This window comes from Tubulanus polymorphus, chromosome 6, assembly GCF_964204645.1.
Source record: "Tubulanus polymorphus chromosome 6, tnTubPoly1.2, whole genome shotgun sequence".
In the NCBI taxonomy this organism is placed as follows: domain Eukaryota; kingdom Metazoa; phylum Nemertea; class Palaeonemertea; order Tubulaniformes; family Tubulanidae; genus Tubulanus; species Tubulanus polymorphus.
The window spans coordinates 7809190-7831783 of record NC_134030.1 but is presented as its reverse complement, the minus strand read 5'-3'; the positions used below and the strand labels follow the sequence as shown (position 1 = coordinate 7831783).

The following is a 22594-nucleotide window of genomic DNA, read 5'->3' as shown; positions in this document are numbered from 1 at the left end:
TTCACTCGGACACAGTGGCGACTGGCGATGAATCTACAACTTCCTTGACAGAAATAAAGATATCAAAGACGGCTCTCATAAGGCGATTGTTTTAGTACAACTGTTTGGATAAAACATTGAAGTCCTTCAATGCCAATGCGGCGTATCTATTGGTCACACGGCGTCGGTAACAGAACACACTTATCGTCAGACATACCTTACACGCGCACGGACATACACACAGCCACTCTGCCAAAGCTAACAAAGGAGGACAAAGAAGATCTCCTCGAACAGGTAAAAATGATATCGTCTTGCGTGTTGTCGTAGAAGTTTGCGTATTGTTTCTGTATGATTCTCAGTATGATAGCTTTTTAAATTCATTTGAATGTCACATTATGTATAGTATGCATAACATTTATGAATATCATAAGCCGATATGCAACTGATATGTGAATTCTATTATATTATATTCATATTTAGATCTTAATTTACAAAGAAAAATATAACATCTCCTTATAGCTTTTTTTACATGTCACACATGAATGATATGATTACTCAATTCGTTTGATTCAATTCTACGACAGATTACCGCGTAATCTAAATCGTTAAGGGACATATGTTCAATCTCAATCATTCTTTTGTCTTTTAATGTCAATACGTTGTATTATGATCGGTATTATGTCGTTTTTCTACTCTTTTTCATTTCATCTTATATATCTTCTTTTCTAGGGCTGCTTTCTTGTATAAGCTAACTATTGCTTCAAAGCAGTCCCTCATCTAATATTATTACAATTTTAATGTATTGGTTTATCCATTAATTCTGTAAAAATTTTACATGAAAATAAAATAAAATAAAATCAAATCAATGAACGATATGTCCATATCATGTCAGAAACTAATAAATTCAGTGTACTCCATCGTTTACATGAATGTACTTGGAAGGGCAATTTTACGAGGAGAATGCGAACTTAGAACACATACCTAAATCCAAAATCATCTATTTATTCATAGACAAGAAAATGATGAACACCAATAAATAAATGTTTTAAGAAGTAAACAAAACTAATACAAGAAAAAAACCAAATGAACTAGCGAGCTAAATACGGTGAAATAGCAGCGCCTTGCAAGTAATTGCTGAATCCATAAAAGATCCTCTGACTCGGTAACCATATCCATTGTGGTAACCATATCCATTGTGGACTTGTTAATTGCCCGTTTCGGTTTTACAATCAATTATTTACGACGGAAAGTAAACGATTCTCTTTAGACGAGAAGATACACAATATCCGTGAATGATGATGAACGTCGCTCCTCAAATACAATCATTCTGATATAGAATTGTTCAATCTTGGCTTCGTTATTGTGGGATTTCTCTCGTTACGATTCTCTTTATACGATAGCGATCAACACAATGGTGACATAACTACTAAAGTATCATTTTTACCTATCATCTAATATAGGCGAGATACACTTACAAAGGACAAATCTAGGATTTCTGCAGAAGGGAGTGGTTTTCAAGTTAAAACGGGAAACTAAATCCTCGATTGAAAAATCAGTTGAGGTTAACAGTCGTAGACTAGTATAGAACGCTGTTACATTATTCATTAATTACATCAAGTCCTCGGCGTATGAAAGTCATGGCGATTAGGATTAAGTATCAGAACTAATCATTGTCATAAGCGGGGACGAGTTGAACGAGTTGTTATGGTCTGTCTCTATGGTTGTCAAATGGTTTTTCAAATTATATCGTACATATTTTCTTGATAGGATTCGCAACGGAAGATTGACTAAATTCAAGTGTTTCACAAGACAAAAAATACTTCGTGAACTTGTAGATCAATATTCATAAGTCTTAGGTTTGAGTATTTAACGAACATAAAAAATAACGCATCATCGATAGACAGTGTGTCACAGTGTAATAATGGCCGTCAAGCCTGAGTGAATAACTGAAGTAGAAAGTCACCAATTTGACGGCCAATGAATGTCACACATGTTGACAATACGCGTACACGTGGATAGATTCAATATTCCACAATATTTTCCTTTAAATTCAACGTTTTATCTTTTCGCTCATTTCAATGATTTACAATCGATATCGCAAATTTGAGGATACACAAACTGTATTCGAATATATTTTATAATATCATTTTTACATTCTCGTGGGCCGCTTTAAACTGATGAAAATTAGTATATTACAGAATCCACGATGACATTGGTATCTCAGCTAATCGTCTGCTCAATGTCGGTGTTGTTAGTAGGAGTGGTACTAGCGTCTCGTGAACGTGGATCCTGTCTATTGATGGACACCGAGATCTCAGTACCGAAAATAATCATGCATCCGCAAAACGGCGTCGAAATTCCGGTCAGTTGTATTGGTACAGTGGCAGTAAAAAAGTGCGAAGGACGCTGCGTGTCACAGGTCTGGCCAAGTGTTACTCATCACTCTGGTTTCAGAAAGGTAAGTAATCATGAATGGTTTTTTTAAAATCCTGCGTTCTTGGAAATTTCTCGGCTCACAAAACTATGATTATACGTGTCCCGAAAATGGATGATCCTTTAACATATCCATCATCTTTTATTCCATTTCCACAGCGTTGCCTCTGTTGTCGTGAACACGAGATAGTGAAGCGGTCAGTGAATTTAGAGGGGTGTTTGGACAGGCTAGGAAACAATATTCCTGGATATGTTAAATTTTCTTACATGGAACCATCGCAATGTGGTTGCCTAAAATGTTCAGCGTAAATAAAGGGAACGTGAAATGGCGAGGATGGCGTGAAATGAAATCCATACTACGAAACAATCATATCGCTTTCGATACTAAAAAATTATATATTTATTTACATATCACACAATTTCTTATAAATACACAACAGAAAATGAAATATTTTCATCAGGATGGTACAATGTTACGGTATGTATATAGTCGTATGATGTCATTGCGAATGATGTATATACGAATTCTTTACTGGACTTGATGTCTTTAAAGCTCCATCGAATTAAAGTGAGCTGCTAAGTGTCTGATTTGAAAATAAGCACAATGTTTTCTCCTAGAGATCAAATCCGTTTACTTAAAATATGTACAAATAAAACTTTGGTCGATGTGTAAAATACTCTGGAATAATATATGTAGAGTTTATCATGGATTATCGTACTAAAAGTCGGTTGTTTTTGATTCGGTAAGTTCGAAGTTCGTCGCTTCGTACGTAGGGTTGTTCATGATAGTCGGTTGTTCTTGCGTTTCGTTTGTGAATGACAAATGTCGAGTTTTGTTGTGACGTCTCCTCAGTACAAACGCCACAGTTCCTGGAAAAGTATAATTAAATATCTTTATATAGCATCCTACGTGCAATTTCTCAGTTCAAACGTGATGATTGCAATCACACCGACAATACGTCATATAAACCGCATCTAATCATGCTTACCAATAATAGTTAACATTAACAGCAATCCAAATCCTAAACCAAGGCCAATGTAAAGTGCTATATTCTATATAAAGAAACATAAAGAAATACAAATTCATCTATTGGTTTTGAAAAAAAAATAATTACAGAGAAGGAATAACAGGCACATACCGATCCATTTGGACAACATATCTTGCTGGGATCTGAAAAGATATACGTACAGAAACAGTTAAGTTCTGAATCGAAATTGTTTGTTCATTCCAATGTGTACCAAAACATCTTGACTATATACACCAAATATCTCCACTGATGACTAAAAGCCGTCAATGTGATATATTTCACGGATCATAATTATTCTTATCCATTTAATAGCTTAATCAAAACCTTTGCTTCTCTCTAGGGCTAAGTATACCTTGACACGATGTTAATGAGGACGACGCTTGATCTTTAGTGGATGTACCGTCGGGGCATTTTCTACACGTTGGCATCTCATCTGCGCGATACTGCCCGACGGGGCACGCCTCTACAAAAACAAAAGATGACCAATTTAAATACGTTCACTAATATAAGCGAAGTATCGTAACTAACGTAGCGGATATACGGAATGGGAAGATAACCATGCATTTTACCTACCGCAGAGGTACACTTGATGATTGCTTTGTTCATATCCTGCCCGGCAGTACGTCCATACGTCAGACATGACGAGTGTGCTACGATCAGCAACGTATGTCTTCTGTGGAAACGTGGCTGTCACATCTTCATTCTCTACAGCTTTTCTCAAATTGTCAATAGCCGAACGCATCGCCGTGCGCGCGTTTTCGAATGTAACGGACAGATTAGCGTAACTTATCGAATTACCGGTCATGTCAGGAATCGGCTTAAGAAGTTGGTAGCTCATCGTAAGGTTGTTGTTTAGTAATTCCAGTTTGACGCCTGGCACGGCTACGTTGCTGATAATCGACGTAGCGAAAGCGCGGTGCAATATTTGCTCGTTGGTCAATGATCGTTTCCACCTTGCCCCCGATGTCTTCAAGAAGTATCCAAACGTCATCTTTGCTGCCGGAGAGCCTAACAGTATTTTTCGCACTACTACCGTCGATCTTCTTGAAGTAACATTACCGTGAATGTTCCGGGCTTCACACCAGTACATACCGGAATCCTTAAACGAAGGCTTCTTAATGACCAGATCGCCAGTGCTTTCGATACAACGACGATTAATGTCTTCGTTATTCGAAATGCACCATTTTATCGCAGGTTTTGGTATGCCGGTTAGACCGCAATCCAGTTTCACTGCAGGTTCGAACCCTTCGGGAACAGAAACTGATACCGGAGGTTGTCTAGTTATAGTCGGTGGATTTTCTATGGTAACAGCAGCAACAACTGAAGTAATATTTGCCACGATATTACCAGTTTGGCATTGATAATTACCGGTGTCGTCAGTACTTGCTTTTTCTATACGCAGATCATCAGCAGTTGTATTAAGAACGATACCATCTTTGAGCCAGACAATACCATCTGAAGCACGACAACTCAACACCAACGGTGCACCCTCAAGAACTACCTTAGAACGAGGAGATACCTTGATCTGCGGAGGTTCCACACAAAATGGATTTGTAGCTCTCAACTCATCCAAAAACTCGAGGATCTTTGACGTTGAGTTGTATATTTCAGTAACTGTCATGCTCAGATTTGTATTCAGCAAGTGTAGGAGCATTTCTTCTACTTCTGGGATGATAAGTTTTGCCTGGTTTGCTCGATCTTTTAATCGCGAATCAACTCCAGAATATAAATCGTACAGTTCTCCAAATTTCACCAAGACACAATCGGCGAATCCTTTGCACACGGATGTCGAATACCGATCACTGGTCACGTTTTCCATTTCTGCTTTCCACGAATCTAGTAACGGATAGTTATCCGATTGATTCGGATCATCGCCTGTTTCAGATGCTAATGAGTCCGACATATTTTGTGTAGCCGCTATCTCTTCACTTTCCAATGCCTCTTGTAGCATAGCATCAAGCTCTTCGCGTGTCATATTGAATTTTTCTATCGCTTCCGTCGTGTTGATACCGAGTGATTCAAGAGTAACCGCCTGCGTCGGTTGCTCATCAGTTGGTGCCGGCGTGGTTGGCGTTGTCGAATTCTCCAGATCAGTGACTATCTCTTTTGAGATTCCGTTCAGGAATGCAACCACAGATGAGAGGTACGAATCGACCTCAGTAACTTGTTTGCATCTATTTCTGAAATAAGCAATACGTAAATCCGTCGCCTTCAAATCCTCCGCTTTTTCATTACCAGTCGATGTATTCTTATCAAATGCAGTGTCAGTAAACGGTAAAGTTTTATTCGTCAAAAGATCTTCGAAGCCCGAATCATCTTCAACGCTGCGACGGACTCGATTTATCTGCATGCTTGCTCGGAATAACAAATCTCGTTTGCGGCGTTTTCCGATTTTTAAAACGTTTACGAGGCCCTTGACCATTCCACGCGCAGCCTCCCAAATGGTCGCAACTGGATTCTTGAAATTGACGCGAAATCTTGCTGTATGCCAGCCAGTTTTAAAGATATTCAACTCACACGAAACATCGAACACGTACTGGTCCATGATGGATAGTTGAGCAGAGAACCCACATTTTTTCACGTCTATCGGCAGATTCTTCGTAATAAATATAAACACTTTTATAGCGCCTTTAACAACCTCTTTTACGCCTTCAAGTGCAACTTTACTCGCTTTGAACGAAACTTTGACTGCTTCTAGCGACACTTTTGCCAGATCTAACGGAAGTTTAGCTACATCTACTATAACTCTGGACTTGTCTACGGCAAAAGCAGTAACGCGTACTCCAGCTCTTGCGACGTCCATGGTGCCTATAATTCCACGAACGGTAAGTTTCGCTACGCCCAGTGCAAGGTAGGCTGCTTTCCGGACGACTCTGCAGGCTGCATTAGCCGTTAAACACACTACATTCGGAATGCTTATCATACAGCTACTTTTAGAACATCTTGGATAACAAATTCTGATTCTCCACTTCTTAATGCACTTTTTGCGACATTTAAATCCTGGAATACAGATCCGCTTACAACTCCTGATTCGGCAAATCCTATTCACTTTATTCTGTGCACTCTCAAGCTTAGACATGGCTTTCTCAAACGGTCGCTTCAGATCTTCAACTTTCCGTTCAAGTCGTTTCAATTCGTTAACGGCAGAATCGAACACTTTCTTCGCTTTATCCATTTCGGCTTTTTTCTTATCGAGCCATTTCTGAGCTTTGGACAACTTCGCAACCGCTATATCGAAGATTTCTTGCGCCTGTGTCAATCTCTTGTTAGCTTCATTTCCAATCCTTTTAGCAACGTCGATTATCGCCTCAGAAAGACTTCCTTCGAAGGAGTTGTCGCCACCGGGCAAAAACCAGACTTCAGCTCTTACATTTATCTTCTTCCATGGAACATTTACCGTAGAACTGATGATCAACCGAACTCGAAACAGATCCCATGCTTTCAATTCTGCACCAGTGGTGAGCCCAGCCTTACTGATGTACACGTCTACTTCTGAGCGGATCACTTCAAATATTTTCAAACGACCGGCGAAACGGATGATGAAATTTTTACTTTCAGTTCCCATCGCCAATTCAAAACCGCCACCAACATTTACACTAAGCCACCAATATATCTGTAATCTAATGTGGAATATGGCGAGACCTCGTAGTGCTGGTTCACCTTTCAGAAGCTCGTAGACTCTTTTGTAACGGCTGCATTCACCGAGGAAATTCGTCGAGTACACCACTTCTAAATCCATCGCCCCAAATTCAATACTGAACACTTCGATTGTTGTTCGATATTTCAAACCCCAGCCAGACTTTTTGTTCACCACGTCGGTCACCTGCTGCATGATTCTCCTCTGCAACATTTCAACTTTGTACTTAACGTCTGCTACTTCCCATTTGATCGAATTGATGACACCTTCTATAGCCGTTTTGATCGGCATCTTAAGTGCATCCGTGAAATGTTCAAACGATAACTCCACGTCCTTCACAAATTGACGGATTAAGGCAAGTGCATCACTAAGCTTAGGCAGATTGAAAAAACTGATTTCTTCCACCATTTTCGATAGATTTGCCTCTAGCATATCGACATGGTTCTCAAATTTGTCGTAGAACTGTTTTCCAGCAGCGGTCGCTTCAGCCACCAGTTGTTTGGCGTGGTCTTTAATGGACTTCGCTATACGCGATGCTCTTGTCTTCAGATCGAGGATATCGCGGCCTATGTTGATCGGTTTTGCTGTCAGTATTGCATTACGAGGATCGTACGTTAAAAATGCATAGGCGATGTGGCGATTGGTGACGGCAAACTCCCCGATGACTGGAATGAAACTGAAGGGGTTCACTTCAAGTTCCATGGCGAAGAAAATGCCCGAAGGATTGGCTCTGGGGGCGCACATCTTTCTCTCAGCCAGCCCTGAAACAGAAGTAGACGATAGAAGTTATATGAGTCATTATTGATTCAATAAACAACTCATCTCCGATCATCTTAGAACGTCTCATTCTACATACCACCGATCGAGGCGTACATCGATGAGTCGAGTACAGCAGCTGATGGGAAATGCAGCGAGCGAGGTTTTTCAAACAGCTTGAAATTCACAGTCACGTTCAGTACGGCGTCGAGTTTTAGATAGCTGTGCCATTCTTGTAAAAACACGTGCGTCAGAAGCTACGAAAGAATATGATATTATATTGAATGTAATTGAATATAATGCTATAATGTATTGATAAATCAGAGGAGAGGTTTCACGTACTGTTTTAGGCGATGGTATCACGGCGTAAAATTGGCTGTCGGCATTTGCTGCGATTTGCGTAGAGGACTCATTTCTCTGATAGATGAATTCTCCGGCCAACCAAAGGCTAGCAGATGGATCAACACTGAAAGTGTGCATAGAGAAAGCCTCTGTGAAAATTTTGTAATAGGGCGAAAATACTAATAAGACTGGTCATAACAAAAAAAAATCTTACGGATAAGGAATTATTTCATCACCGGTCCAAACTCGAACACTCTTAGGTCGAAGTCGCACCGCTAAGTCTCTCGTCAGACTGAGGCCAATTCCTTTGACCTTGATTTTCAATCCGTTAGTTATATCAAGGCCGTCTAAGATATCACGCGATCCTGGTGGAAGCATTAGTACCACGGTGCGGGCGGCATCTTTGCATATGTCGACAATAAGACAAAATTTCTTGCCTTTCAATGGTGAAAAAAGATTCACTGTTTTGTTCAGAATGGACATCGAAGCACCAGATTGGAATTGGAAAACGCTGTAGTAGCGATCATCGTGGATTGGGGCCCCTTGACAAGATAACAGCTTCTGTGTGTCTTTGCCGAGCATGAGGTCTGCTTTCATATCAGCGACTGTCAAAAGAGGCATGTCTTTCTCTGTCAGACGTATCCAAGCTGGCAGGTGTTCGTACAGCGACAACAAATACTGTCGAGCAAACGCATTGCTGTACATGAGCTCGCGAATATCCTTCGAAGACAGTGGGATCTCTAAGCAGTTTTCTCTGTCGGGTACCGGTACTTCATGGCCATCGTCTGCTTTCAGATTCGAACTAGCAAATGCCATTTTGAATCCGTTGTTCGATTCGTCTACTTGTAGACCGATTAATGATACTGGTATTGCTAATTTTCCGCTTTCGGCAAACACGATTCCGAATGTAAACAATACGTTAGGATTCGATTTCAGACGATACCACGGTGAACTTGAGGACAGGGAAAATGTCAGTTTTTTCGTGCCATCTGGACACTTTGCTATGTCGATCTTAAAGCATCCTTTGGGTAGAGTTTTTCTCGGAAGTCGTAAGCGTGTAAAAACATCGCCTGCAAGAAGTACCAGCTCTCCTAACCCAGGAGCGAGTCCAAATATCGGTGAGTCTATTCCGGAGAGAATCAAATCCAGCGGATGCTTCCCTTGCGCCTTTGACATGACGTTGAATATGGCCGAGGTTTTGGGGTATTTGATTACAGCTTCAATTGGTGAAAATATCAGATTCTTTCCAACAGGTCTAACGATTAACTGTTTATTCGGCTTAGCGTGAACGATCATTTGACTTGGAGTATCGCTGTTTACAACATCAGGCATATCTACGGTCACCAACCCTCGGTGACATGTAGTACCAGTGAAACCAGTTGGGCAGCTACAATTGAATGTGTCTTCGGCAATAGTGCATACGCCTTTGTGAAGACAAGGATTCGGATTGCAGAGATCTGAAACAATTATTGATAATTTAACATGCATATTAGATTAATGAATTGGGAGCCATGGAATCGAAACGAATACATGCTAACAATAGAATAGAAGAAACGTCCTAAGCAATTCGATTTGAATATGTCTTACCTTTACATGTCCGTTTATCGGGATTAAGTTGTTGCCCTGTTATGTTACAGTCACACCTAAAGCTGCCAGGTTCGTTTATACAAAGTTCACTGCAGTTCCCATTGTTGGTCGCGCATTCATTTATGTCTTCAATACAAAACATACAATAATGATTAAGGGATTTATTAAGATGTCTATGTTGATATCAATTAATGGACTTACAGGAATGTCTTACCGGAACATGATTTTTGGTCAGCAGTATTGAGTTGATAACCTTCATTACAATCGCAGTGCCATTTTCCATGTTCGGAAACACACTTATGCTGGCACACAGTGACCCCAATGCAAGCATCTCCATCTATAATAAACGTTCATTGCAATGTCACAAGGTGTCAACATCTTCATACATTCCACTACTAATTATGTTATAATTGTAATCGTTCCTGCACTAATGAATCAATAACGGATGAATGAAAATAAATGATTATCAACCACATCGATCTTTCTTACCTGAACAGGTTCTACCGTTTGAGTCCAGTGTCTTATTTCCTGAACAACTACAAATATAACTTCCCACCGTATTCGTGCACTGTTCTTCACAAGAACCCAGATTGACGAGACATTCATTTATATCTGTATGGAAAGAGTATCAAAAGCACTGAGCATCGCGGAAATGCGTTCAGGATTTTCGAGCGGGATAGTAATAAACACCTTTAACACTATCTACATGTTTCCCTAGATACAATACGAAATCATAGTTAAATACTTCATTTACCTTCACAATCAGATGTCCCTTTCAAGTGGAAACCTTTGCGACAGCTACATTTGAACGAACCGACTGTATTTTCACACTGCTGGGTGCAACCACCATTACCAGTCAAACATTCGTCGACATCTGTAACCGTAGTGAATAATCAGGAAAGTTGGCAATATACGTCACAATGATTATGATCGAGCGAAATACATACCTTTACATGTCCTCTTGTCATCGTCAAGAGCAAAGCCATTTTTACATTGGCATTGATATGAGCCGTCTTTGTTAATGCATACGTCAGAGCAACCGCCATTTTCTTCTAAACATTCGTTCTTGTCTGGTAAATGTACAAGAATAAACGTTATTTTAGATAGTAATAGGTCAAAAAAGGAATTGGAGCTAGTTCATTTTCGATGAGTTTACTCGGAGTTAAAGCTTAACTCGGAACTGTGGAACTGGACCCAGGGACATCGTGACCACTTGAGACGTGAACATTTTTCCGATATGCAAAGAAAGTAAATGGCTACTATTCTCACCTGAACATGTTTTGGCATCAGGTTGCAGCTCGTAGCCTATATTACAGGAACACGTACGTCCTCCACTTATGCGGGTACAGGTATGTTGACATCCACCGTTATTATCAGCGCAAAAATCCTTTTCTAAAAAGATTTAACATAAAATGTAGAGAACACACTACCGTTTGTTTCAGTTTTTTTTGCACAAGACATTTTTGACCAACTTACCAACACAAGTCTGCTTATCTTCGCTAAGGATGAGTTCAGGCTGACATTTACAAAGGAATGATCCGGGCAGGTTTTTGCATATTTGTTCACAGCCACCGTTAAAAACTTTGCATTCGTCTATATCTGAAAAAAAATTTTTGGCAAAACTTTTAATTTCGATTCGTATGAACATACATATTCATAGAATATATTGATAGTTTAAATCAATATCATCAATGCGTAAATGGCTTTGTACCTTCACATGTCGTACGGTCGTCTCTAAGGATATATCCTTCATTACAGGAACAAGTGTAAGACCCGCGACTGTTTGTGCAGATTTGATTACACCCTCCGTTTTCTGTAGCGCATTCATCAATATCTAGGAGGTTTTCAATTTACAAATAATAATATCATATACGGATACTAATTGGATTTTCGACAGGATATGATTGAAAGAGGAGGGAGCTTGGATTAATTTTGTCCAATCGTCTCAGACTAAGGTAAAACAAGCCGAAAGATAAACATCTATGGATAAAACGCCAGATCAACATTTCAAGGCAATTATGAAGTTTTCCTCTTTAACAGTTATGAGAAAACTGGACATATTTTGACAATTTTTACACCTACCATCGCATGATCTTCTGTCAACATCATTCAGACGGTATCCAGTGCGACAATGACACGAGTATGAACCGATAGAATTACGACAGTCGTGTGCACAACCCCCGTTTAATTCTTTACACTCATCGATATCTGAAAATGCGTTTTTCAAAGAGATTAAACGCCAGTTTTGAGTAATGATCATCGAGAAAATTAAGTTTTAGGACATTGGTTCCGTGTATGATTGTAAAAGCAATCTAAAACTCAAATAGCATACTCACCCTGACATACGCGTTCGGTTTCATCTAACCTGAAGCCGCTTGGACAGACGCAGTGGTAAGATCCGTTTGTATTTACACACGTATTGGAACATCCGCCGTTTTCCACTAAACATTCGTCGATATCTATCGAACACGGATATTCATTGAATACAAAATCCATTTTCTATATAATTTCAGATATAATTTTTCAGATTCCCGCTTACGGGCGTAGCCGGTATCCTTGTACCCTTTTTCCGACACGAGTTTTGTTGATAGTTACCTGTACAACCTTTTTCGTCCGGGTCTAATGTATATCCATCCCGACACTGACACGAGTACGACCCAATGCTGTTGTTGCAGATTTGCGCGCAGTTTCCGTTATCGGCCAGACATTCGTCGATATCTATATGAATCAAGATACACTGATACTTAAAACATGACATTGAGATAAATGAAAGATTAGAATTAGTTTTGAAAAGAATGGATTTTTGCATTTCAAGACGTGGGCCCTTAATGGCACAATCGCCATGGTAGGAGGAAAGATCGTTGCAGATCCCTGAGAAAATATATACCCAGACAAGTTCGTTTGTCTGTGTCGAGTTGAAAGAAAGAAAGGGATCTAATGATATTTGAAGCGGTAACCGTTAAGAGAAATAGTATTTGAAACTAGATATATTTGAGGTACGAGCTTTCGCTGCTAGTATGTAAAAAGTAGGTTCATCAAGTAAACTCGTTTTACGTGATGAAGCTACTTTTTAACATGACTTGATTTAAAACATCATAATGGTGATAACCATGATAGGAGGGAAGATCGTTGTAGCTCCCCGAGAAATTACGTACCCAGACAAGTTCGTTCGTCTGTATCGAGTTGGAACCCGGAATTGCACGAGCACTCGTAACTACCAGGCGTGTTTGTACAAATATGGTTGCATCCTCCATTATACGAGTCACATTCGTTTATATCTGATAACGAAAATGATATACAACATATTTTCATTAGGATCATTATATCTAACAGTAATGTACAATAATTTTCCTCATCTATCGAATATTTGTATGTTTTATCACTTGTTTACAGCTACAATGGTAGTGGTTGAATAATGTGTCCTAGTTTGATGTAACTGAACTCGTACCGATGCATGTTTTGCCGTCTGACTGCAGCAGATAGCCTGGTTTACAAGCGCATTTAAACGAGCCAAGGTTGTTGATACAAGTATGCTGACATCCGCCGTTATTTTTTGAACACTCGTTGATATCTACGAAGAGCAGGAAAAAATGACATGGAAATCTCTACGACAGACATGTATAGTGTAAGAAGATTCGTTTATAGAATTTGATAATTCTTTTACCTTCGCATTTTGGTTGGCTGAATCCGACCGGACAAGAGCAGTAATTTGGTCTCTCACATTTTCCGCCGTTAGGACATGTCGTCGATGAAAAACACACCGCTATGAAAGATAGGTCAAATGCGTTTTTAATGTATTTCGCTTATCACCAATAAACTTAATGATGACACAGTTCACGCAGTCCGAAAAGCACTTGAATATTGAGACTGAATTCCTCCTTATAGACTGTGTATAAGATAGATAGTTTAGTGTAGTATCTCGAGGAAGCAAGTATTTATGATACTGGCTGGCAATACGGAAAAACGTTCTCACAAACGAATACTAATTGGTATTATTCAATACAACGCTCGAATAACGAATGCATATTTACGTGTACAAGTCCGCCTGTCAGATTTCAGTTGAAATCCGGTTTGACATTTACAGTCGAAGCTACCGACAGTGTTGACACATCGATATTGACAGCCACCGTTATTTTGTGCGCATTCGTTTATGTCTGAAAAAAAACAAAAGCTTTTCAATGAACGAATTATTGATGAGAAGAACAGAAATCTACAGAACCCGCCCGTGCTCATTATTCATTCACATTGACTCATCATTTACCGTCCACGCTATTGTACAGGGATAACATAGATATAAACTGATTACGAACTCCACAAGAGATTTATCTCTGAGATCATATATGTTCGAGAATTAGGGGGCTCCGGGTAAAAAAGGTGTAAGGGGCAAAATTCGTTGAATCGTATATAGCCGATGTCATATTTCAATGAACGAAATACATATTTCTTGAAAATAAGTATTTACGTATCAACCATCGTGACTTATTATTCAACTTAGTTTATTATCACAGCTTAATCGTAATTATGTCAGTACAAGGACGGGCTGATAAATATCAATAGGACATTTATAGCCACTTCAATAATAACAGGCTATCACCTGCGTCAGACAATACGTACAAGACGGAAATACTTGATTCTAAGAAACCTTTTATCTAGAAGTGCCTCCGAATTGAATCGTATAATATAAGATTTGCTGCGATGAAAAAGAATGCGGACCTGTTTAGATCAAACTGATAATCATCTTTTTAATCGACGAGCACAAATATTCAAACTGCGAAAGTATTTCATTTAACTTCATTTTTTATAACGTATAATGATGTATTGTAATATTTAGTGGAAATTGATATATTATTATCATTATTATATTATCGGTATTAATAAGATGTTACCGTTACAACGCGGCGGTGAATATCCCGTATGACAAGCACAAACTCCAGGTTGACTACACGAACCACGTCCTTGGCATCCTTGCGGGCAGAGAGCTGAAAATTGTGTTTAGACACATTACGCATAAATGTAAATTCTATGAAATTGATGCTCAATTGAAATGAATGGACACGTGTAGATAAACTTACGCGTATTACAACCGCTACCGGCCCAACCGTCACAGCATTTATAACAGGTAGATGGACGATAGCGAGTTACCGTTCTGCAAAAAAATGTTCCAATTCAAAAGTCTGAGATGTTACGACTGTTAATATCAATAAAATAACCGTGCACATATTGAAACGACTGTGGAATGTGAAAGACTGTACAGTTCGTGTATATATACCTGTATCTTGTGCAACGCCTCCAGCCAAATTTTCCACATTTTTCCGTGTATCTCTCTCGGACCTGGTAGGCCTCCTGACAGCCGTACGAACACGTTTTACTGCGATAAAAAAAAACACATGCAATGGAGAAATAGTGTCGCTAAAATCATTGAAAAACAAATACCCGGGGATCATCGATTGCAAAATAAGGTGTATTTTGTCAAAAGAATAAGAGTCACTTTCAAATGCTTTATGTTCAACTAATTTGGAATGAGAGGAGACAATAATATCCGTAACCACGTTTAGTCTGACTTGGGTTCATTTGAAACCAAAAATGTCCGCTTTATTCGGTTTTCGAAAAACGACCCTTACTGCGGGCATAATTACGTTACAAAAGTATTTTTCAAAAATCACGATCCGTTTAGCATTGTGTTTGAAATCCTATTCAAATTATAGTTTTTTATTATATACCATTCATAGAATCAGTGCTGTCAAAATGATATCCGGTTTCATAACAATGTATAACCAGGTATCGATTTGCGGTCGCATCCGCATTATTCCAATTTTGTCCGGTGATATTCTAATTTGCGGCCCCTATCATGTTGCCGAATTACTGGAAACGAGTAGCTAGGGGACAAATAGGAATTTTAATGTTTGCGAAAATAAAGCATCATCGTTCGCGATAAATATTTTTGTTTTCAAAAACGAGCTATTTAGGACAAGCGTGGTATTTATACGAGGTCGCAACCGGAATTGTACGTTGAAGAGGATATACTTATTGTAGTCTGCTGTTAGTCATAGAAAACCTTTGTTGCCTGTGCGCGTTTTACTCATATTGAACAAACAGTGTTTCAGGGAGAAATTTCAAACTAAAACATTAAAAGATCTCATCAGATATGCATAATTTTCGCGATGAGAAAAAAATTAAATCACCATAGATTGAAGAAATATTCAGGAGTGATCCAGAGGCCAATTTTGAAGAACTTGTCACGTCCCGAAAGGACACTGTCTTTGATGGCCACAAAGGCAATATTAGGGGTACTACGGCACTGAAATGCATCAACTATCTTTGCCGACAAAATAGAGAAGGGCACTAAAAAACAAGTCTCACAATCCACCACTGGGGCCAGTTATTCAAAGAACTTTTAGTTGTCACTATGTCAACTATCCACTGGTTTACTCTAACCATTGACCTATGAACTAGACCCAGTTTCTAGTAGTAAACAATTACAATTACAATTACAACAATCTCCATAATCATACAAGAATCGTGTTTACTTTACGTATTTTCATCGCCAAAAATTCGTTCTTATTGAAAAAAAAAATGTTTTTATCAAAAGAATATTCATATTCAAATAAAAGGCTTTTACCTACCTTGATACTAAATCAATAAGTCCAGTTAGTACGACGGAAGTAACAATTATAAATTCTGCGATCTTCATATTTTCTTTCTAACAAACAACATAATAAATTTCGGATTTAGAAATTTAGACGAATGAAATAAATCATTTTATTTGTAAAAAGACATTGACAACATTTTAAGCACAATCAAATGCCTAGAAGAATATTCTGCAAACTTAGAGAAGTTTTACAAATACTTACATTTTCTTTTCTATGTTTCTTTTATTTCGTTTTTCCCGGTTTCTCTGCTTATGCCTAATTATTTCATGGCGGTATATGTGATATGTTATTTTCAATAAGCTGGCAGCGCGCTTACGAACCGGATCGTGTCCGGTTTACAACTAACTGTCGACTAACACTTGTATGCTTTATACAGTACTATCTTAAAACGCGTCATTGCCGTACTGGGAAAACCCAGTACGGATATAGGTGCCAGGTCATTCCCGGAGTCTTTTTTCGGCGTGCAATTTGAATGCGCGCATTGTTCGAATATGTTTGCTTTGGAGTTTGTAAGACAATGTAAGACGCATTTCGCAAGCTTTGTCTGAATGTTTTCAGCCGTGAAGGCGCTGGAAATCCCTTTTCCTTGACTCAAATAGGATTAAAGAGGTTTTTGTCGACGCCTCGAAAGACAATGAATAAATCTCTTAACGACGGAAAGATCGACGAAGTGAGAAAAATCTTTTATTGCAGTTTATACAAAATAAAACAAACTTAGCATATCAGGATTTTTGGTGTTAAAAAACCCCAGAGCCCGCGAAGCTGAATTCCGATGTAAATTTTAGACGACAAATCAGGACTACGTTTATTCATTAAAGATTAAAATAAGATTCTTATTTTCATGTGCGCTTGCGCAACCTATAAAACAAAAAAACGGCGGTACGATACATTTCCGGTCAGTAGGTTGTAGCATCGATTCGTGAGTATTAATTCATTCTCTTTTTTACTCTCGCCATTCTACACGATTTAGGAGTATTAATTCATTCACTATATATAATATACTAGCGCTTATTCGGTTTTTTATTTACGTCGCCGGCCACTAGGTGGTGTTACTAGGTAGAAAATTATACAGCGGAACCTCTTTATATGGACGCACTGAAACAACATTGCCAGTTGCTTTAGTACAATGTATTTGCCAGTTGCGAGTTGAGCGTCAACAACCGTCAACGGGCCAGTGTCGGAGCGTATGGTTTTGTGCTATTGATATAATCGCATCTAGGCTTGTCGGCAGACCAGTTGGTGGGATTATTTTTTCGGTTGAAAAAAAGAAGTAGATTGCGAGAATGAAACACAGGAGTTTCAGGTTTAACTCTTTAAATCGATTTAATTTCTTCATTAAATCAGTTTATCTCTAGTTAAACAATAGGCCTCAATCCAGGATTTGCTATATCAAAACTTAACTAAATGAATGACAAATTTTAAAATCAATCATATTCATTCTCATACAACATTTATAAAAAATGCCATGCTCGAGGAATTATAATGTAAGCTCCTCAAACACGTGGACTTTCAGAAACAACTAGTCCAACCACCATAGGCGTATAAACTATAAACGAGAGTTTACGCCCATGGTCCAACCATAGAAAAAAACAAAAAAGTCTATGGCCCAACCATGGACTCAATTGTCCATGGCTCCCCGCACTAAAACCAGAGATAAACCTGGCCAAATACTCTGGAAAGCGTAGGATTAAGTAATCAATCTGATATACATTTTTTACATCATTTTATTTTCACATATCATTAACATATCACATATCATCACATATATTATTAACTTTTAGCTTATTTTCTCAAATTTTGATAGTACTATTACCATAGTACTAACTTAAAAACCATGTTACATGTAAGGTATTTCGAAGTCTTTAGGCGTTTTTGTGAGCTGAATAGATTAGGTTTTGATTAGCTAGTGCGATAAGGTGCAATTTTGATTTGATTAGCTTTGGTCCACAAATGAGCAGTTTAGTTCCTTTGATTAGGTAACATGGCTGCCTCCATGGACAACAAGAAAAAGAGTTCAGCGCTTCTTATTATCAATGAGCTGCTGAAAACTGACAAATACCCAGACCAAAATAAAAATGGGAAGATTACAGCAGTCAGAAATAATCTGTTATGCCCTACGAGTTTTAGTATATTTTTTGAAACAGAAGTAATTAAACATACAAAAAGTATCTATAAAAAACCGCGGATTAATGATTATGTTGAAAAAACTGTTGAACAATATAACGAAGAAGAATTCACTCCGCCATTTTAATTTTTGATTGAAAACCGGTCTAATCGAATCGCCTAAACACCTCCTGGGATGATTAGGAGAATTTGCCAAATCAGTTTATGTAAATCGTCTCACAAATGTACCGATTAGCCTAAACACTTTGGCTCACAAATGCGCATAATAGCTAATCGACCTAATCTACGATACATTTCCACTAAAGCTGATTTATACAATTTGCATCAATAGGAAAATGAGAAAAATTCACAATGAATTGTATACTTTGATCCATTAGGGCCTTAATGAAAATAGTATTTTATGAACCATTGATAAGCACCACAGTGAAAATACATATAGTTGCAATACACGTAATTAAAGAAGAAAAGTTTTTACATGAATGACGATCATGTATGTCGTTTTATTCTTACACAGCAATTATACCCGCTAAATGAGTTATTTAAAAACAGTTCAAAATAAAAACATTAAACCTACAAATTCACTCACTCCGGAAAGCGTAAGGTTAACTAATTATTAATCTTAATTATTACAAGAAAACTAAAAACTGCCAAATTTTCCTCATTTTTAAGAGATTTCTTCAAACATTATCAACTAGCTTATATTTCACAAATGTTACATTTGACATTTGAAACAAAGCAGGGTCTGATCTAAGCACTAGTCCAATTGCCCGGGACAAGTATATTTTCATTAGGGCATGTAGGTTATCATTATCACTTGTCCACCAGGCTTGTGTAATTCTATGTCTCAAAGCTTTTATCCCACTCGATGCAAGGGATGATTGTGTCACAATTGGACTGCTCGTAGGGCAAGTTGATTCTTGAGGGGGCAAGTGATATTACATATGCTTGCCCCAAGGTGAAGTGGCATTTATTCCTTAGATCAAACCCTGCAAACTATTATAAAGGTTTTTCTTCGTGATAATTTAAGATAAATCAAGTATCTTCATATAAATATGGTTTGATTGGCGAAGCTGCGGTATTCAGTAACTTCTTAATTGTATTATTCAACTTGGATAGTAGATATAAATACAACTCTATATAAAGATCATAAATTCTTCTTGTCCAGATATGACAGGCACACAGATGCGGTTAAACCGATAATCAAAACAAAGCTAGGAAAATTGACCAATTAGTACTGTATCCTCAAGTTAGCCTATCAAGCAACTGCTCCTTTTATTCTATGCTCCTGCTATTTTAGGCCTTAACTAAATCAGTATTTTATGAACCACTGAAAAGCACCACAGTGGAATTGTTGCTACAAAACTGGACAACTTAAAAGTTTCAACACAAATGATGAAAATGTACATCGTTTTTTTCACACAATACTAATAATTTAATCGAGGAATCATCATGCAAGTTCCTAATTTCCAAACATGCAAACTGTGTTACAATAACAGTCTCCAACATAAAAGCATTAAAACTAGAGATTGAACATACAGATTCACTCTGGAAATCTAAGTATCAACTAATCATTACTTTCACTAGAGAACTAGAATTTTGCCCACTTTCCCTTGTCTTAAAGATGTCCAAACACCTTGACATTAAATACTAAGTATTCTGATGTTTTTTTTTTCTGGCAGCTTCAAAAGATCAACATAATTATACAATCGGTTACTAATCAATAACATCAATAACTTTAGTTAATAGCTGTTTTACATTCTTTCTAAAAAGTGAAATTTATGTACCAGATTTTAGATAGTAAGTCTACCCCAGTATAATAATCAAAAGTCACAGCAGTGATTGAGCGCGGCTAGTTGCAAGGAGGGTCGATCTTTCATCACAGTTATTCAAAGCATTCTATCATATCAGTTATTTTTTTTAAGTGTGTTCGATTTAGTTAAGGTTTATGGTTATTTGTTTTGTTCATTACAATAACTGAGTCCGATAGAATGCTTTGAATAACAACAGAAAAGATCTCGGGTTTTCACTATACTTAGGGAAGGTTGTTCGATAAATTAAGAACCTTGTTGATAAATATTTGAAAAAATGCCTTTTCATGTAAATAGAATATTAATTTGTTGTTTGTTTGTAATGTTGTTTATTATTTTTAATCTATTTTTTTATATTATCCATTTATTCATGTGCTTGTATTATTTACTATTCATTATTTATTGGTTTTTTTTAAAATTTATTTTGTTATTAATTTATGTACTTGTATTTTGTACTATGTATCATTTAAACTCCTCTATTTACAACTGCAGGCATTTTTTCACTGTAAAGGTCTGGGCCCATTCTAAAAAAAGCGCTACTGATTCACTGCCACTCCTTAATAATCATTATACACCCCATTTGAAGCTAAGTGATTATTCACGAGAGCCATCTCGTGATATGGATTTACCCATTACAATAAAAGAAGTTCAAACAGCTATAAACGATGTTAAAACGTTAAAAATTAGTCCTAGCTATAACTTTATGCCTTGTTAATCCTAGCTTAACCTCTCAAATGTAAATAATGGTCTCCTTTCAGATAAAGCTTTTTTTTCAAATACGTAGCTATGATCATCAAACAGATTGATGGAGGCTTAAAGGTCGATGCGAAAATCGACATCTACAATTCATTTGTCAAATTGGTTACATGGGCCTTCCGAAAATATCAAATTAGTACATCTACAATTCAGCAAATACTTGTACGTCTTACTTGTATATTTGTACGTCAACACTGGTCTAACGCTACGTTCTATGTTTTCTAACTACGTGATATCTATATGGACAAATAACCAGTTGACTATGTTTAACTATGGTAAGTTCGAAGATTAAACTCACAATATCAAGTTGAAACTATATCTCAGTTTAGGCGTCAACTCGAACAGACCTATGAGTCCAAACTAGGCGCTCGACGCCAACATTAACCCCTAGTGACTAACCTAACTTGACTTATCTATCGACCAAGGATCGAATACCAATATCTTGAATTAATGGAGCTTAGCTTTTATTAGACTCTCACATTGCATAACACATTATAAAATAGTTTCCTCGAAAACACTATATTATCCATCAGACTGGTTTGAAAAAGGTGATAAGTAAAAAAATCAATACTTTACTACAAAAGTCCGCTATTGTCTTCACCGCTCCTGGATTTCAGTGTTTATAAGAAGCACTATTATCTATGCTGCTCCTAATAAGATACACTATTGTCTTTGCTGCTTTTAAAACATTGTTTATCCTGAATCAGTGTTTATGAAATAATCCATTAGTTTTGCTGCTCGAATCAGTGTTTTATAAGATTCACTATTTTCTTTGCTGCTCCTGATAAAATGTTTTATAGAAATCAACCACCGATTGCAGAAGATTCCATCATTGAGTGATTAATCCGTCGCTGGCTCCTCAACTTATCACCTGGGCTTCTGCAGTTTTCATCAGCAAATGGGTCAATCAGTAATCGTTGTGGGTGTCTTCTTCAAACCATTATTTCCGAGATGTAGTTTGGCTGAAACAAAGTGAAGAAAGCAAAACATTTCAGACCGATCTATCATAATTTATATGTCATTTCAAATAACAAGCAACAATGTTTTTCACAAAGCAAAATTCATCGACGTCAATTGCCGATTTAAACCCCAATAATCAATTGCAGTAGTAGGACTAGTTCATCACTGTTTAAGACTAGTAAAGATAAAAGATCAGCCATGTGGACCGGTAAATAGATTTTAATGATAGTCACTTATTAAATGATATTCATATGAGGCCTGAAATCTATATATACCGGTAATAAAGATTGCTGGGTTCAGTTCTGGCCTTTTCTGTGCACCGTTCCAGTTTGTAGATTTTGGACGAGTAGTTGATCTCAAGCTGGGCTTTTTCTGATAGTGGATCTTAGCTGCAATCATAAAAAGATGATGTCCTGTTATCACAAAACATAACATTTAGAATAAATCGAAATTGCACATATATCAAGTTACCTTTCATGATTGCTGGTTTCGTTATCGGGGATGATCATCTTAGTTGGTTGACCTTTACTTATA

General features: G+C 37.6%; 1 protein-coding gene across 1 annotated transcript; it reads right to left on the bottom strand.

Moving 5' to 3' along the window:
* Positions 1 to 2792: 2792 nt before the first annotated feature.
* On the bottom strand, positions 2793 to 16747 carry LOC141906736 (uncharacterized). Its single transcript, XM_074796044.1, has 28 exons — positions 16614 to 16747; positions 16386 to 16462; positions 15032 to 15130; positions 14835 to 14908; positions 14649 to 14741; positions 13794 to 13916; positions 13427 to 13525; positions 13211 to 13333; positions 12918 to 13040; positions 12358 to 12480; positions 12099 to 12221; positions 11845 to 11970; positions 11474 to 11596; positions 11239 to 11361; positions 11032 to 11154; positions 10710 to 10832; positions 10517 to 10636; positions 10252 to 10374; positions 9977 to 10099; positions 9763 to 9888; positions 8390 to 9632; positions 8176 to 8299; positions 7934 to 8090; positions 4014 to 7838; positions 3793 to 3903; positions 3552 to 3583; positions 3402 to 3465; positions 2793 to 3282 (listed from the first exon to the last, which is right to left on the bottom strand). The coding sequence occupies exons 2-28, from the start codon at positions 16451 to 16453 to the stop codon at positions 3131 to 3133; spliced, it is 7866 nt and encodes a 2621-aa protein (XP_074652145.1). The 5' UTR covers positions 16454 to 16462; positions 16614 to 16747; the 3' UTR covers positions 2793 to 3130.
* Positions 16748 to 22594: the final 5847 nt, after the last annotated feature.

Bases quoted from the DNA above. Each gene is read 5' to 3' on its own strand.
- LOC141906736 (XM_074796044.1), bottom strand. From the start codon at position 16,453: ATGAAGATCGCAGAATTTATAATTGTTACTTCCGTCGTACTAACTGGA. The intron at 13,526-13,793 runs GTAAATATGCAT...TATCTTTCATAG, and splicing joins TGACAGGCGGACTTGTACAC to CGGTGTGTTTTTCATCGACG. The intron at 7,839-7,933 runs GTATGTAGAATG...CTTCTGTTTCAG, and splicing joins GATGTACGCCTCGATCGGTG to GGCTGGCTGAGAGAAAGATG.